This window comes from Desmodus rotundus, chromosome 1 (genome assembly GCF_022682495.2).
Source record: "Desmodus rotundus isolate HL8 chromosome 1, HLdesRot8A.1, whole genome shotgun sequence".
NCBI lineage: Eukaryota > Metazoa > Chordata > Mammalia > Chiroptera > Phyllostomidae > Desmodus > Desmodus rotundus.
The window spans coordinates 168195752-168214197 of NC_071387.1; the positions used below are offsets into that span (position 1 = coordinate 168195752).

Sequence of the window (18446 nt, forward strand, 5' to 3'; positions counted from 1 at the left end):
TAACATAAAATTATTTGACAAAGAATTCTACCACTTTAAAGAAGTATGAAAACTATGAAATAATTCACGATACAGAAAGACATTCTCAAAATATTTTCAAGAGAACACCTTTTATTTAAAAAATATACATATACCACTCACTATAACTAACTTTTTGAGCATTTCTACTTGACAATGGGGAAAAAGTAGGTATATAATCTGAGTACACAAAACACAGAGTTTATTCTTGTATTATTATTTGTTATTGTATTACTTTCCATATGAACAACTGTAAACCTGCTTTACCCCACCCTGAACTAACTAATTTAGGTATCACAACAACCTTTTATCATTATACCCATAAGGAAACAGATTCCAAATAAAAAACCTACCTAATGTCGCTCAGGTAATTATTGGCTAATAAACTTGTGCTTTTAATAACTATATTTTATTATCTCTGAATAAATAAGTACTTATGCATTCAAAAAATAATGAGCCCTGGCTGGGTAATTCAGCTGGTTAGAGCACTGTCCCATACACCAAAAGGTTGCAGGTCCAATCCCTGGTCAGGGCACGTCCGGGAGGCAGCCAATGTTTTTCTCTCTCTCAAATAAATAAACATATCCTCGGGAGAGGATTTAAAAAAATAATAATAAGGAAAGGATATATAAAAATGTTAACGGTTAATCTTTGAGTGGTAAAATGTAGAAGGAATTTTTATGTTTTTTATGTGTTTTCTCTATTTTCCAAATTTTACAATGTAATTATGCACTGCTTTTTTAAAGGTTTCATTTATTTATTTATTTTTAGAGAGAGGGGAAGGGAAGGAGAAAGAAGGAAGAAAACATCAATGTGTGGTTGCCTCTCAAGCATCCCCTAGGGGACCTGGCCCACAACCCAGGTATGTGCCCTAGACTGGGAATTGAACCAGCTACCTTTTGGTTTGCAGGCCTGCACTCAATCCACTGAGCTGCACCAGTCAGGGCCATGCATTGCTTTTGTAATCTGGTAAACACCCATGTTATTAAGATGGAATAATTTCTGTATGACTTAAAAAATAACCATCTCCTTTGCAGCTGGTATTTAGTTTTTAATTTCACTTCCACTAAGTCTGTTCATTGGGATAAGGTATAAAAGAAAGATGTCACCATGTCAACACTTGATGCTCAAGCTTCTTCATTTAGTCATGAAACATTTTCTAACTATGTACCATATGACAGGCATTATGCAAAGTAATAAGGATATGAAATTGGCCATGGCATAGTCCAGTAAGGGGAACACACACAAAGAAAGTATGGCTGGTGAGGGGAGAGAAAGAGAAATAAAATGTGATTTGTGCACTAAGAGATATATAAGCAAAGTATATGGGTATAAGAATGATTAAATCCACTGGGGGAGGAGTAATGATCAAATAGGACTTTACCTGCATGGTGATATTTAACAGGATCTTAAAGGAAACTGAAGGGCGTTTCAGATGGAGGAGGCATAAGAAGACATGGATGTATGAAAGAGCATGATGTGTCTGAGGAACTGTGGGAAGTGTCAAGGGGCTGTACTCAGGCTGCAAAGAGGAGAAAGTTGGACAGTCTACTCTGGTAATGCAGGCAGTTGAGCAAGCTGGACAATTAATCGGATAATGCAGTTAATCAAAAGTCTTGTACATGTAGCTAAAACATTCAATCCCATGAGTTATGAGGGACCACTGGATATGTATATCAGGGGGAAAAGAAGATTAAGTCTGACTTATAGAAATTTAATTCTGGCAATTAAACTGGCAATTAGTATAGAAGATAAAAGCAAAGCAGAATATATCGGAGGCAAGAAGAGTGGTTTGGGAGAGCCTCACTCTGAAGAGAGCCCATAAAATTTCTTTCATTATCTGACAACTTTTGAAGACCAATGTTTTTTTCTTTTTTATAGTAATATGTACAAGTCTATCAAGTGATGTGAATTACAGTTTCTTTATGTACAAAATAAAGCAGGCTGAACTAGGTGCCTTCCAGGACTCTCCTGGCTGTATACTTCTAAGGCCAGGAATCATTTCTTTCTTAATATTCGATTTGCAGCAAAATTATATAAAAATTGCTTCTCAACGGTGAAACAATGGGTACTGAATAGTATTTCTAAAATGTGCCAACTTTGTTAGGAAATCTTTTTCCTTGTGAATAATGTCTTGCTCCAGAGGTACGATAATGAGGTAAGATGGGGGAATAAAGAAAGTGTATGGGAAAGCATTTCTATACTTTGAAGACTGAGTAGAAAATCCCAAGCATTTAACTGTAAAAAGACATACAGAAAGATATCATTTGTATCTTAAATCAAAACAGTTATAATTAAAAAGAAGAAACACCTGAGTACATACTATTTCATTAATCCCACTGAGCTTGCCTGAAGTAAGCTTTGGTCTGGAAGCAGGCCTTGGAGGTGGGACAATGGCACCTACAGAAAGAGGAGTTGTGGGCCTGGCTGGGGGAGGGGGGGGAAATTTGAAGAACATCATTAGTAAGTAGCAATCCATACATAAAGACATTCTATTATAGAGGAACTGTTAGGACTCAAAGCTTATTTTTCAGGAGTTTCTTAAAAATGTAATTATAGATATTTGGTGAAATACTAGGAACCTATCAATCAAACAAGCTTTTTTTTGAAGCTACCAATAGTAGTCCTGGAAAAAAAAATCATTAAATTTTCAATAAAACCGACAAAGATAAATTGTATTCCTGTTTCATTTATTTACACATATAAAAATTAAAACTGTTAGCTGGTGTAAACAAACAATTTAAGGCCTAGGGTCTTTAGTTTATCGCCCATACACCTACTTTGCAGACAGAAATGTAAGAGCAAGCCTTTGAAACACCGCCTTCAAAATAGGAACACGAACTCTAAATAAAACCCTTAATTAAAATTACAATTTGACTTTTTTTGAACCACATTATAACATTTTTTTTTGTGATAAAAGAATTAAAATTATCTTTACTAAAAAAATCTCCCTATATCACTAATTCATTTTTGGTAAGTGTTGAAAATAGTATCTTAACTTTCCCTAGATCCTATATAAATTTAGTGTTTACTGTTCTTCAAAAGTAGTTGCAAATTTTGCAATTTAATAAATCAGAAATACTAACACTCAGTATCCCTAATCAAAAATAATTCTCATCATGGTAGAAATTAATGAGTGGAATTCAAATGTACATCATCAGAAGTCACGTAATTCAGAAACTGAACAATATAATATGGAAGGGGAGAAATATATTTCAGTTAAGTTTTTTAAGTTTATAGATGTGTAAAGTTAAAAATATATAAATGGGCCTAAGTATATACATGAGAAACAAGAGGTAATAAAGCTGAGGACCCCTGGTCAGCGAGGGAGGATTGGAAGCATGAAAAGGAAGAACATGGCGGTGTTAGGAAGTGCCCTAAAGAAAAAAGGTAGTCCACACAGGAGTGAAAGTAAATGCCACGGGGGTTATGGAATCATCTAGGAAGCATACCATATGAAGGAAGAAAAGATGTAAGCAACTTTTAGGTTACCTGAAGAAAACAGTAGAAAGCTGGTAAGAAATCAAGTTTAGTTTCTAATGCCGCTGCCCTTGAGCAGCCAGCAGCAGTCCTTTCATGCTCTACTTTAGCTATACACTAGAAGAGATGTGCACCAGCCTGAGGGCCATCTCTCTTCCCGGTGCTGTGACACATTTACTTTGAAAATGTGTTCATTATCATTGCAACCAGCACTGACCAATACAATACTCCAGCTATTTCAAACTTGCGAGAGAGCTTATCGTAACAGACATTTACACCTTAACTTCATTACTGATCAATCAAGTGGCCTCTCCGAATGGCAGTTAGACTGACTCAGTTAGACAAGACTAGCAGAAGTGTAAAGTTCAGATAATCAGAAATTGCTGTTTGGGGAAAGCTGATAGAACTCTTTATAAATGAATCTATGAATTACAAATTAACAATAAACTTATATATTATAAATGAATCTCTCTGCATATGCCAATTAGGTACTGCTTTCAGAAGCCTTTGAAGGAGATAACTACAATTATTTATAAGCTTAAGTATTTTAATAGTGTGGGTTTTTTTTTTGTAGTAATAGTGATGTTGACATTGGAGCTCACTTCCAAGAAATGTCTATTAGATGCAATATATGAGGAAATAAAAAGTGGCTTGTAAAGTATAAAAACATAGGAGATAAGAGCTAATCTACACCTGCCCTCTGACAATGCCTAGGGAGAACAGAGAAGGCCTGTTTCCCACACCATTCTTTATCTGAACAAAAAAACCCATACTAATCTAGACTCCAGAAGCAATGATAATGCTGCAGAAGCAAAATCAGCACTATTGTTAGCTTCTGTCATTAATTTTTGAGGACATGTGAGACTATGGCAAAGGCCACTCTGATCCTCAGTGATGCAGCTTTTGGCAAATCTCTCAACCAAAGCATCAGGAAACCCAAAGGTATTTTCGGCTTTCCAGTACAATCTCTGGAATGCTGTCTGAGCTCCCCTGGAGGGATGAATTTGTAACAAGTTCATCAATAAAGGAAAGCCCCTGATTTTGCAACCATGAAGGAAAAGGAAACTTATTTGCGCTCTCTGGTGGGGCTATTAATTACCGTGTAACAATAATTATCTCTTTCAATATCACTAATATTCCTTGAAAGGCAAAATAATTTATGGCATTATTTTTCAGACTATAGAGGAAGGTTAAAAATGCATACCAAAGTGAATTTTAAAACTAGCAAAAGTATAATATTTTACCATATCCTAGCTACTAAACATAAAATGACCACTGAATGAAAATACATCACTTTTTTACCTGAATTGAAAATGATAAATAATGTCTAAAACATTCTTTAGACAGGTAGCAAGAGGAAAAGAGAATGCTTTCTTGAAAATAAAGAGACTGTGCTAAAGAAAATAGTGAGAAACAAAGGGAAGAGTTATAAACATAACTGAAGCCTCTGTGATACCAATGTAAAAATTTATTAAAGATTTGAAAAAATAATTCATAAAAGATTATTAACAAAACCGAAAAAACATTGTTTAGGACCCTCTTCATTCTACATACAAACACCATTCTGACATTATTACCAAACAAAAAAGAGACTTAAGGACAACCTCAGCTTTTCCCTTACAATTTTACTTTCCTTATACTACCTATTGGTAAGGTTATTTTTATGAAACTAATTACTAACAAATGCTCATTGAGAAAGGCTATGATGATACTTCTGAATATGTTCAATATCTATTGACTACTTCTTGCTGTTTCACAAATGCTAGGTACAGACCACTTACTTTCCCTTCAAAATTACACATTATTTCAGGTTAAGGTTGCCTAAAATACAATTAAAATATTTTAAAAATATTAGTTTCTAAACAGTCTAATTTTAAATACTAGTGTTCATTTTATTATTAATAATAAAATGTTTCAACAAGGCTTACTGTTCTGTTAATCTGCCAGAGTACAAAAGATTTTAGAACTGGTAATATCTACATTTGAATCTACGCTTCATCATTTCCTAGTTATATGATCTTAGAGAAGTTCCTGACAATCTGAGTTTCTAAAATCCCTGAGAAAGTTGAAGATCAACTTAAAACAGTGATTTTATTTTCTTGCTTTGAACAAGCAGCGGTTTTATTAAACATACATTTTTGATGCCTGCTTTGAGTGTTGGCAAATGAGAATTTATATTTTGAAGATATGCGAAACAACATATTTTTGCCAAGACAATTTAAAAGCATTCAAGTCCTTTCAGTCATTGCTTGGGAAGTGCTAAAACCTTTCTGCAAAGCAGTTTGGCAATAAGTATTAATGAGTGTGTCTTCTGACTCTTAAATCTTATATTGATAAATTATTATAAGGACATTATGAGCCCTGGCTGGTGTGGCTCAGTGGACTGAGTGCCAGAGTGCAAACCACAGGGCTGCCAATTTGATTCCCAGTTAGGGCACATGCCTGGGTTTGCAGGCCAAGTTCCCAGTTGAGGGTATATGGGAGGCTACTACACATTGATGTATCTCTCCCTCTATTTCTCCCTCCCTTCCTCTCTCTCTAAAAATAAGTAAATAAAATCTTTACCAAAAAAGGATATGATGAGACATGTGTGCAAAATTTGTTATATTCATGAATGTTCATAATATTAGAAAACCAGATGCAACGTAAATGTCCAGCAAGAAAGCACTGGTTACATTAATGCACAAATACAGCTGAATTTTATTTATACACGTTAAGGTTATTGGGGCATCAATATGGGAATGATGCTTAGAAATAAATATATAAATGAAAAAAACCCTGTTGATATCTGATAAATTTTTATTGTTTAAGCCATAGGGTCTTTAAACTAAGTTAACAAAACCAGTGTAAAATTACTGTTATCTGGCAGTATATGATCAGAAAACAAGTTTTAAAAAATTTTGATTAAGTACAACAATAAGCAATGAGTAAATCAACTAGAAAAAGTAACTACTAAATTTCTCAGTTTAAAATATATATGCAAATATACATATATTTACCTGATGATAATAATGAAGTTAGTGAAGCTGAAGAAGATGAGTCAAGAGACGGTCCAAACAGAGGGTCCCATGCAAGTAAGTCACTGGTCCCTTTCCTTCCATAGTGTTTTAAAAATAAGGATTTTAATAAAGGGATATTTTATTAGTATAAAATCTAATCACTTATTATTATTTCACAGAATTATAATAGCTCAACATATATGATTAAAAAGTTTGATGTTCTGCCAATGGAGTACGTGAAGAAACTTGACAAATTTAATAAACCGGTATTTTTTAACTGCTTTAAGTAGAAATCTACAATAGCATTGTTTGAAGGTGGAAGGGAGAGAGGATAGAAGAGAAATCCCCACTTATCACACCGTGCTATTCTTAACAATTCTTGGGGCTGTCAGAATGGAAATAATGATTTCAGCTTTACAAATGAAAAAAAGCAGAGTCTCTAAATGAGCAGCCTAAGAACACACAGCTACTTAATTCTACAACAATTTCAGGTGCTAAGCAATGTGAAATCAGATAGAAATTTTATAAAGTAATGCTACTTTCAAAGAAAGAGAGTAAAGGATTTTTTAAAAGTACTCATGTACACAAGTGAGCCCAACAAGTTGATACAAACTTCAGAGATCTGCTCACTACAGTAGATGATGTAATTATCTCAGTGTGCTCCCTGGTAAATTCACGGCCTGAGCCAATAAGGCAGTCTGGTGAAGTATCTGGGCCAGACATGCCTTTTTATGAGATATAACCAAGCTATGGACAAAATCATCAAGGGGATCAACATTCTAGTTTCAAAAAAGCTCAACATAATGCACACCAATGATTTTCCTCCACTGACCCCTTAAAATCCACTGTACTACTTACTCTCTGGATTCAACTTCAGGCTCTTCACAAACATTAATATGAATATAACCTCTAGATCTTGAAGCTCCTGACCTTAGCCACCAACTCTTTTTTAAATTATTTTTCCCAGCTTTACTGATGTATGCTTGACAAATCAAAATTAAGGTGTAAAAACAGAAATGACGTCCCCATTAAAACAATATTTTAAAGCAGCGGTCCCAACCTTTTTGGCACCAGGGAACAGTTTCATGGAAGACAATTTTTCCACGGACTCAGGAAGGGGGCAGCAGGTGCGGGTTCAGGAGACGGGGGGTGGAGCTCAGGCAGTAATTCCAGCAAAACTTCGCTTTCTAGCCTGCTGCATGGCCCGGTACCTAACAGACCACAGGCCAGTACTGGTCCGTGGCCAGGGCATTAGGGACCCCTGATTTAAAGTATCAAACTACCATTATTTTTAAAAAATATTTTTTCAAAATCTTAGAAAACAGACCCACTAGATAATAAAAATGTTACAATTATCCACAGGCAATATATCTATTATCTCAACATGCATCTACGAGGACACACACAATATTTTGCATGATAAAGCATAGCTAGAATTAAATTGCATATATGATTCCTAGTTTTAAAACATTCTACAACTTATCTTTAGAAATGGTAAATCAATTGAATACCACTACTACACTCAATTTGTGCCTAGCTTGAAAAGTATCAAATAATTTTAAACTACCCATTAATTAACTATCCATTAATTAAGTCTACTTTTACTCATGCAAAAACATTAAAAGAAAGTATTCTTGATAAAGAATGAAAATGGACCCATGCAATACTGGCTTAAAATATTTTTTCTTTTTAACAGCTGGCATGCTTTCTAGCCCTCTCCTTTTTCAACTTGAGGCAGGTCCTCATTTTGAAGCTCAAGAAGTATACAGTCTATTTTATAAGGTCACAGCCAAAATTGAAGGGAAAAAGTGAGAAAATTTCCATGAGAATAACCAGTTGAAATACAGACATGTATAAACTTGTAATACTATCATTTGTTTAGAAGCAGGGAGGCCATCAAGGCCAAATACAATTGAATGAATTTTTTAAAAATTGTTATAAAAAATAAATATTATCAAACGAGCAATGAAAAACTCCACAGGAACCTGACAGCTAAGAAACAGGATAATTCACAACATCCTACTGGAACTGAAACTGCAGAGATAATAAAACTCTAGAAAACAGGACAAAGGATACTTCAAATTTAAAGGTAGCGGGGAGGGAAGAATAAAAAGGTGGAGGAAATAGGAATTTTAGAGCAAACCGTTCTGTATAAAACTATAATGGTGGGCATATCATTATCCATTTGTCAAAACTCACATGACATATAACACCAAGAGCAAACCCTCGTGTGAACCATGGAGCTGGGATGATGATGATGTGTCAGTCAGGTTTATCAATTACAACAAATGTGCTACCATACATAGCAAGGAGGCTGAGCATATGTAGGGGCAGAGTATACACAAAAGCTCTGTACCTTCTACTAGATTTTGCCATGAACCTAAAATTGCTCTCAAAAAATAAAGTATTTGTTAAAAAAATTTAAACATGGGACTTACTCATTGGATGCAGCAGATGGTTTCGATTTTGTTAACTCTTCACCTAATTAAAAATTACCTCATTACTATAAGCAATTTAAAAATTCTGGAATAACAAATATAATTTAAACAATTGTAAAAAAAAGAAAAATAAGCTTTTAACAAGTCTTCTATTGTGAAGAATATTAAAATAGCTGAAATTCTGCTAACCCTTTATTTCTTCTAATATCTGTGGTGAGAAATCTAAGTCAAATCAACTAACTTCTCATATTTATTAAAACAAAATGGCTGTTCAAAAGGGAAAAATATGGGCTGCAACTTTAAAAATTAGACAAGTGTTTAAGTACTTATGTATCATTCAAGATTTTTAATTGATGAAACATGAAAGCATTTTTCAAATTCTAAGAATATCAGTGATTATTATATTGACCAAAAGTAATTAGCAATGCTTGAAGGATCCTACTTTAAAAAATTAAAATTTGTAAAACCTAGAGCAACAGTCTCTATAAAATAAGTCTCTTTTGCATTTGTAACATGAATCATTTCATAAGCAACTAGTACATAGGAGGAAGGCATCAGTAATGCAAAAGTCACATTGGTTCATAAGCAGTTTTCCCTGCACCTCAATGTTTTGTATCATCAAGCAATGGCTGATGAACACAAAATACATCAACATGGGTAACTGCAATGAACTACGAGGAACACCACATGGTATGTGATGCCCATCCACACCACACTCTCCCATTTGGCTCAGTTTAGCATTCTCCTCTAAGTGCTTACTGGGCTGTTCTCTTCCATTTTTTTGCTTTTTGCCTCATTTCTGTAAGTTGATGGCCCCGTTTTATCCTCATTTGCTTCATATCCTCTACCAATATACTCACCAGTTCTTTTTCAAAAGGAAAATACTGCATTTTGTTTATTTATTGTAAATTTAATGGGCCTTGTTTATTTTTAATTTATTTTGATTATGCTATTACAGTTGTACCATTTCCCTCCCTTTACTCCCCTTCGTGCTGCACCCCTCTCCCACCAGCATTCTCCCCCCTTAGTTCATGTCCAAGAGTCATACATAGAAGTTCATCGACTTCTACATTTCCTATACTATTCTTTACCTCCTCGTCTATTTTGTACCTACCATTTATGCTACTTACTTGCTGTACCTTTTCCCCAATTCCACTCCCCGCTGATAACTCTCCATGTGATCTCTATTTCTGTGAATCTGTTCCCGTTCTAATTGTTTGCTTAGTTTGTGTTTTTTTAGTTTCCGTTGTTGATAGCTGACTTTGTTGACATTTTACTGTTCATATTTTTAATCTTCTTTTTCTTAGATAAGCCCCTTTAACATTTCATATACTAAAGGCTTGGTGATGATGAACTCCTTTAACTTGATCTTATCTGGGAAGCACTTTATCTGCCCTTCCATTCTAAATGATAGCTTTGCTGGATACAGTAATCTTGGATGTAGGTCCTTGCCTTTCATGACTTCGAATGCTTCTTTCCAGCCCCTTCTCGCCTGTAAGGTTTCTTTTGAGAAATCAGCTGAAAGTCTAATGGGAACTCCTTTGTAGGTAAGTCACTCTCTCCTTTTCTCTTGCTGCTTTTAAGATTCTCACCTTATTTTTAATCTTGGGTAGTGTAATTATGATGTGCCTTGGTGTGTTCTTCCTTGGATCCAACTTCTTTGGGACTCTCTGAGCTTCCTGGACTCCCTGAAAGTCTATTTCCTTTGCCAGATTGGAGAAGTTCTCTCCTTCATTATTTGTTCAAATAAGTTTTCAATTTCTTGTTCTTCCTCTTCTCCTTCTGACACCCCTATGATTTGGATGTTGGAACATTTAAAGTTGTCCTGGAGGTTCCTAAGCCTCTCCTCTTTTTTTGAATTCTTGTTTCTTCATTCTCTTCTGGTTGAATGTTTCCTTCTTCCCTCTGCTCCAAACCCTTGATTTGAGTCCTGGTTTCCTTTCTGTCACTGCTGGTTCCATGCAGATTTTTCTTTATTTCACATAATACGACCTTCATTGCTGCCTAGATCCTTTTTATGCTTTTGAAGTACTGAGTTCCTGGAGCATCCTGATAACCAGTGTTCTGAACTGTGCATCTGATAGGTTGGCTATCTCTTCGTTGCTTAGTTGTATTTTTTTCTGGAGCTTTGATCTGTTCTTTCATTTGGACCATTTTGGGGGGGGGGGTCTCACGCGCCTGTTACATAGTAAAGGACAGATCCTTAGGTATTCACCAGGGCAAGGCAACCCACATTGCTGGGTTGTGATGCTGTATGTGGGGGAGGGGTCCAAGAGGGAACAATGCTGCTTGCTCTGCTCTCTGCCGGCTTTCAGTCACTTCCTCCACTACCCACAAGCAAATTGGCCCCTTCTGGTGCTGATTCCCGGGTGGGTGGGTTTGTTTACATTTTAGGACCCTGTGGGTCTCTCCCAACGAACTCTCCTGTGAGGCTGGGAGTTTCTCCCGCTGCTGCCTCAACCCCCACAGATATTTTCAGTCAGAGGCTTTGAGGCTTTATTTCCCCGCACTGGAACCCTGGGTTGTGTGGTCTGTCTCGCTCCCCAGTTGTTCCTCCCGGGTTAATCTGCCCATGAATGTGGGACTGCCCAGTCTGCCAGCCACCATCTTGCCATGAGTCCTGTCTGCCCGGCTGCCCAACCCCGCCCCTCCTACAGGTCTGGATGAATGTTTCTTCTTTAACTCCTTGGTTGTCCAGCTTCTACACAGTTTGATTTTCTGTCAGTTCTGGTTGTTTTTTGTTTTTAAATTTGTTGTTGTCCTTATTTTGGTTGTGCAAGGAGGCACCTGTGTGTCTACCTATGCCTCCATCTTGGCCAGAAGTCCCAAAGCTACTCTTTGTTTTTGCTGATTTCTAAAAGATGTAGTAGTCAGGTATTAAAGTTTAAGGCAGGGGTGTCAAACTCATTTTCACCAGGGGCCACATCAGCCTCGTGGTTGCCTTCAAAGGGCTGAATGTAATTTCAACTCCTTAACAGTTAAGGAGTAGTTACAGTCCTAAAATTACATTCGGCCCTTTGAAGGCAACTGTGAGGCTGATGTGGCCCCTGGTGAAAATGAGTTTAACACCCCTGGTTTAAGGCATGTCTCAAAGCTAAAAGAGATAATATAATTTGTCTTCTGTTATAAAATAAGTATCCTTTTAGTCTGTTGTTGTGAAGGCTCATGATAAGAAAAGCCTATTTCTTTCTTTTTTTTTTTTTTTATTGTTATTCAATTACAGTTGTATGCCTTTTCTCCCCATCCCTCCACCCCACCCCAGGTGAACCCACCTCCCTCCCCCCTCTCCACCCTCCCCCTTGGTTTTGTCCATGTGTCCTTTATAGTAGTTCCTGTAATCCCCTCTACCAAAAGCCTATTTCTATAACTACATATGTGAGGCCATAAGCTTAGCAAATTGCCTGATAAATTTCAACAGTAATAAAATAACCAACTTAAATGTCAAACTTACTAGACGAATTCTGATTCATCTGCACCTAAAACAGAAATACAAGAATTAAATGCCATTAAATAAATAATTAAACTTGATAATGAAATATTTTATAAATTGTTAATACTAGGAACCTAAATTTTAAATTATTGTTAGTGAATCTGCTCAACTGTAAACTGCAGTTACATAAAGATATACAGAAAAAACTTTTAGTAGTTCTTTATACTTAAAAAAATACAGGTACTTTTAACATTCAATGAAATGTTTTTTGCCTAGTTTCAGAAGCTGTAATCCCTTCTGGCTAAGGCTGAGTAAAAAGACCTTGGGACCATAAGCCACTTAGGAGACAAAGTTTATCTTCCTTGTAGGGGCACCACCTCTGCCCCCTTTCACTTCACCCTGCTTGGCCCCAGGCAGGTGACTGGCTAGCCAATGACAGATAAGATTCCTCAAAGGAGTGGCAACCTAAGACAGGCACAGTTGCGAAGGGGCCCTCAGGGAAGGAATTGGGGGCTACAGAAAAAGGGGGTGATGGACCCTCACCCCTTGGCTTTGACATAGCCTGAGTCCTCATTCTGTCTACAAGGAATCTCCTAATCTCTGCTTACTTCCCCTCCCTGACTTAAGTCTGAAACAATGCCAGAGGTGGGTGCAGCCCTGTGCTGGAGAGGGCAGGTTCCCTAGGGTGATCAGGCGTAAGAAAGAATGCATAAAATCCTATGAAACCTACTTTGCTAATGTCCTCAATTTAAATGATAAGGGTCCAAGCATGAAAACGAGTTTGTTCCCCAAAGTTTTATGGCCCTTTAGTTATCTGACCCTGACTCTAAATAAGCCCTCATAATTCTTTGTGTTATCTATTTGATCATTTCTGCCTGACAATGATTGATGAGCTTCACATATATGCCCTGTACTCCTATGCAAATTAAACCCAATAAAAGACTGTCCAGGCGAGGGACGGGGCTGACCCTCTATTCCACTGAAAGAGCGGCCGCATCATCCCTTTTCCTCCACAGGAATTCTGTAGTCCGTGTGAATTTGTCTTGTGTCATCCATAACGCTGTGGACACTGTGGGGCGGTGTCTGTATCAGTTTTTAAATATTAAACATCTATTAAATATCTAAAACAACTTATTATGACTTGCTAATTTATAATATTTAATGCAAATGTTTTGAAAATCAATGTTCAAACATTACAGTTTTTTAAGGTCAATGGATAAAAATACAAAATCTTGCACTTACTGGGCTGTGTCTCTAACAGTACATGGAAAAAGAAAAGAGATAGTGATTTTTTAGAATTTAAAATACAGTATTTTCCATTTTCTCTCACCAAAATAAATAAATAAAATATCATACCTTCCAGTTCTAATAATTTGTCTATTTCCTCCTGAATCATAACTAAAATCTATACACCTTAAAAACATACATTGCTGGGGAGAATACTTAAGCCAAATAAACGAAGTGGACAACAAAATATACTCACAATATCCTCTTTTCACACTCAATATTAACAATGAACAATTTTATGATTATTATTTATTTTCTGAGAATGAAATTAATACATGTTCAGTTTTTTTTAAACAAATATAGAAGAAGAGCACAAAAGAGAAAATTTAAAACCATCAATAAACTCACCACCCAGAGATTATTGCTTAACATTTTGATGTATATTCCTCTAGGGTTTTTTAATTTACATATATATTTTAAATTAGTTATGCTGTTAGACAATAAATATTTTTAATGATTTCACAACTTTCTACTTCATGTATTTATATACCATAATTTAACCTCAGATTTTAATCTTAATGTTAACTAGTAATGGTAGAATAAAGCCTCACTTCAGAAATCTGCCTTTTTGGTGGAAAAAATAATTCTAAAATTAAATTTTAAAACTGAATGACTAGGAGAAAAATTATTTTATGCAAACAAATACATAGAGACTACTTAAAATGTATAATCAAATAACAATATGAAATAGCGAGGACTTTTATTCTCTATTACCAAGGAGAACAGATTTAATATCAATTATGAACGTGTACAGACACACTAAATGTCATTCTAAGACATACTTTATTCCCCAGAGTTTAACAATTTTGAATTTAGACTATGACATCAATGGAAAGATGCAGTATGATGTTTTTTACTCCCTCAAAAGATATTAAGTATGGTATCTCAAAAATGAGAAATTAATCACTATAACCAAGAATTCTTACCTTTCCCCTTCCTTCTATGAAAAGTATACAAAAACAAATGTTACAATGACAGACAAAAAATGCAAAGATATAATTTAATGTTTAAATTCATTTTTACAGAATTCCCTTCTACATAAAGTTCACAAAACATAGACAAAAACTTAAAAATTCGATGAGGAAAAGATTAGTACTGCCAGTTCACAAAATTCTGACTGAGTCATATTGCACGATTTATAAAATACAACAAATGGTAGAAACAGATTTTCTTTTCCTTCCTTTGTAATACCCTCTCAAAAGGAAGCAAAACTAAGCCAAACTCACAAATTCATTTGCCTGTATAAAAATTATAAACTATATACCTCAATAAAGCTGAATTAAAAAACATAAATATTTCATTATCTAACATGCTTAACTATTGCTAAGTAATGTTTCATGTATTATCCAGAAAACTAAGCAGATGCAGGTAGTCAAGGTATTTAAAAAAAAAAAAGACTTCTATGTAAGAAGTTCAAACTTGCTCATTTTCTTACTTACAGATATTGCTGGAGAGAGCGTTATATTTCCTATAGACACTTTTAATTCATCCAAGGAAGCCATTGTATGATGTGAGTTATTTGGATGCATAGGTTTGATTTCTATCCGATATTTCTTTGGTTCTTCATCTTCAGAATCAGAATCACTAGATGAGTAGAAATGGTTCTCTTTGGTATGTGAGTATCAGTTAAAAAATTTAGTTTTTAAATTGTCTTAATGCATAACCATTTTTTCACACATTTATAAAAAGTTAACAAAAACCTTTAAGAGATAGGACAGACTTTAACAGAAATATAGCCACTAACTTTTGTTAATAAAAACATGTCAAATGAAGGATATGGAATCGTTTGATAATTAAAAATCTGAAAACCTTTTTTTAAATAATAGAGTATTTTCTCTGTCCCGTTATATGACAACACAATCCATAAGAATATTCAGATGATAAAAGGATATCATTCTGATTTGCTTCTGGTTTTATACTATAGCCTTCTTCATCTACATCAGGAATGTTCTATGGGAAGAAGAAGAAAAAGGAAACTTTACTGTAATGATGGCTCCAAACTACAAAAATATTAGTAAACCTTAACTATTACTGAGGGGCTATATCATTTATCAAATGTCAATAGGTTAACAAAATCTTAACACTATGGGGAAATTATATCTTTTAGTTACTTAGCTTCAAATTACACTCCATTTTCAGAAATCTGAAATAGAAAATCATTTCAAAATAAAACAGAAGGAACACTGAAAGGAATAGAACAGGTGTTCATGTGAAATGCCAGCAGGTCTGTAGACAATCAAATTTTCACATTAAAAAAATCATGATACTTCCGGTCAAGATGGAGGCATAGGTAGACATCCTTCGCTTCCTTGCACAACCACAGGAAGGGTTGCAAATAACCTCAAAACAAAAAACACCCAAAACTGTCAGAAAATCAAACTGTATAGAAGTCCGACAACCAAGGATTTAAAGAAGCCATATTCATCCAGATGGGTAGGAGGGCTGGAGATGGAGAGCCTGGGAGAAGAGGACGCGGCGCAATACCAGTGAGGCAGCTGGTGGAACCAGCAGTCCCACATTCATGTGTGTAGATAACATTGGGAGGGATGCCTTAGGAGCAAGCAATCCCAGCCCCAGGCCAAACTGCACAGTCTAGGTTTCCAGTTCCAGGAAAATAAAGCCTCATAACTTCTGGCTGTAAAAACCAGTGGGGGTAGGGGTGGCAGAAGAAACTGCAGGTCTCTTAGGAGAGGCCATTTAAAGGGCCTGCATGGTCCCAGAACGAATGCAAACCCACCCACTCTGGAAACTACCACTGGGGCAGCTATCGGGGCACCAGTCACATATGGGAAGGTGGGGGTGGTGGTGAAATGACTGGAAACAAGGTGGGGGCTGAGCAAGTCTCAGCATCACTGTCCCCTCTCCCACCCTTCCCCCACATACAGAGCCACAAAGCAGTGATGCAGGTTGCCCTGTCCTGGCAAATACCTAAGGCACACCCCATACAACTGAACAGGTATACTAAGACAGGAAGTCAAAGCAGTTCTACTTAATACACAGAAACAAACACAGGGAGGTCGCCAAATTGAAGAGACAAAGAAATATGGCTTAAATGAAAGAACAAAACCTTAGAAAAAGAACTAAGCAAGATGGAGGTAGCCAACCTATCAGGTACAGAGTTCATAACACTGGTGATAAGGATGCTCAGAGAACTCACTGAATATGGCAAAAGCATAAGGGAAGAAATGAAGGCTACACAAAGAGAAACAAAGAAAAATCCACAGGGAACCAACAGTGAAGGGAAGGAAACCAGAGTTCAAATCAACTATTTGGAACATAAGGAAGAAATAAACAATCGACTAGAACAGAATGAAGAAACAAGAATTCAGAAAACTGAGGAGAGAACAGGAAGACTCTGGGACATCTCCAAAAGTGCCAATACCCAAATCATAGGGATACTAGAATGAGAAGCGGAGGAACAAGGAACTGAAAACTCACTTGAAAAAACAATGAAAGAAAGCTTCCCTGATTTGGTGAAGGAAATTGACATACAAGTCCAGGAAGCACAGAGAGTCCCAAGAAAGTTGGATCCAAAGAGGAACACACCAAGACACATCATAATTAAAATGCCAAAGGTTAAAGATAAAGAGAGAATCTCAAAAGCAGCAAAAGAAAAGGAGAGAGTTACCTATAAAGGAGTTCCCATAAGATTATCAGCTGGTTTCTCAAATGAAACTCTGCAGGGTAGAAGGGACTGGCAAGAAGTATTCAAAGTGATGAAAAGCAAGGAACTACAATGTAGATTACTCTATCCATCAAAGTTCTCATTTAGAATGGAAGGGCAGATAAAGTGCTTCCCAGATAAGGCAAAGCTGAAGGAGTTCATCATCACCAAGCCATTATTATATGAAATGTTAAAGGGACTTACTTAAGAAAAAGAAGAAAAAAACTATGAACATTAAAATGACAACAAACTTATAACTATCAACAACTGAATCTAAAAAAAACAAACAAACTAAGCAAACAACTAGAACAGGAACAGAATCACAGAAATGAAGATCGCATGAATGATACACCCTATAAATAAATATGCAGTTCTTCCTATACAAAGATGATTTAAAAAAAAGAGATCACATGGAGTTATCAGCAAGGATGGGGCAGGGGGAGAATGGGAGAAAAGGTACAGGGATTAAGAAGCATAATTGGTAGGTACAAAATAGGGAGATGTTAAGAACAGTAAAGGAAATAGAGAAGCCAAAGAACTTATATGCATGACCCATGGACATGAACTAAGGAGGGAGATTGCTGGAGGGAAGGTACCAGATGGAGGGGGGCAAAGGGGTAAAAATTGGGACAACTGTAATAGAATAACCAATAAAATACACTTAAAAAAAAGAAGTAAAAGCACAAGACTGTGTGTGTCTGTAGATGGGAGGTGATGAAATCAGAGGACAGCTTAAGTAAAGGGAAATAAATAAAATATATACAAAAATACAAAACAATAGCCCTGGCTGGTGTGCCTCAGTAGACTGAGCACCAGATTGAGAAGTAAAGGGTCGCCAGTTTGATTCACAGTCAGGGCACATGTCCCGGTTGCAGGCCAGGACCGCAGTAGGGGGTGCATGAGAGGCAACCACACATTGATGTTTCTTGCCCTCTCTTTCTCCCTCCCTTCCCCTCTCTCTAAAAAAAAATACAATATTTTTTAAAAACACACAAAAAATAGAAATAAAAGCCTACCTAGAAAGTTAAAACTACACTAAAACACTACTTTTACTCTTGAGACTGGCAAAAATTCAAAAGCTTGAAAATACCCTCTGTGGGCAAAGCTGTGGGGAAATGTACTCTTATACT

At 36.1% G+C, this 18446-nt stretch overlaps 1 protein-coding gene across 2 annotated transcripts in view; it reads right to left on the minus strand.

Moving 5' to 3' along the window:
- FCHO2 (FCH and mu domain containing endocytic adaptor 2) overlaps positions 1 to 18446 on the minus strand; it is a 113776-nt gene that overhangs the window by 24393 nt on the left and 70937 nt on the right. Inside the window, exons 12-18 of one of the 2 annotated variants that reach the window (XM_053912732.1) lie at positions 15542 to 15602; positions 15092 to 15264; positions 13608 to 13619; positions 12387 to 12411; positions 8936 to 8978; positions 6498 to 6592; positions 2342 to 2445 (exon numbers count right to left, since the gene is read on the minus strand). In XM_053912732.1, coding sequence (XP_053768707.1) covers positions 2342 to 2445; positions 6498 to 6592; positions 8936 to 8978; positions 12387 to 12411; positions 13608 to 13619; positions 15092 to 15264; positions 15542 to 15602 — 513 coding nt within the window. The remainder of the gene's footprint in view (positions 1 to 2341; positions 2446 to 6497; positions 6593 to 8935; positions 8979 to 12386; positions 12412 to 13607; positions 13620 to 15091; positions 15265 to 15541; positions 15603 to 18446) is intronic. The other variant, XM_053912740.1, reaches the window with a different exon arrangement.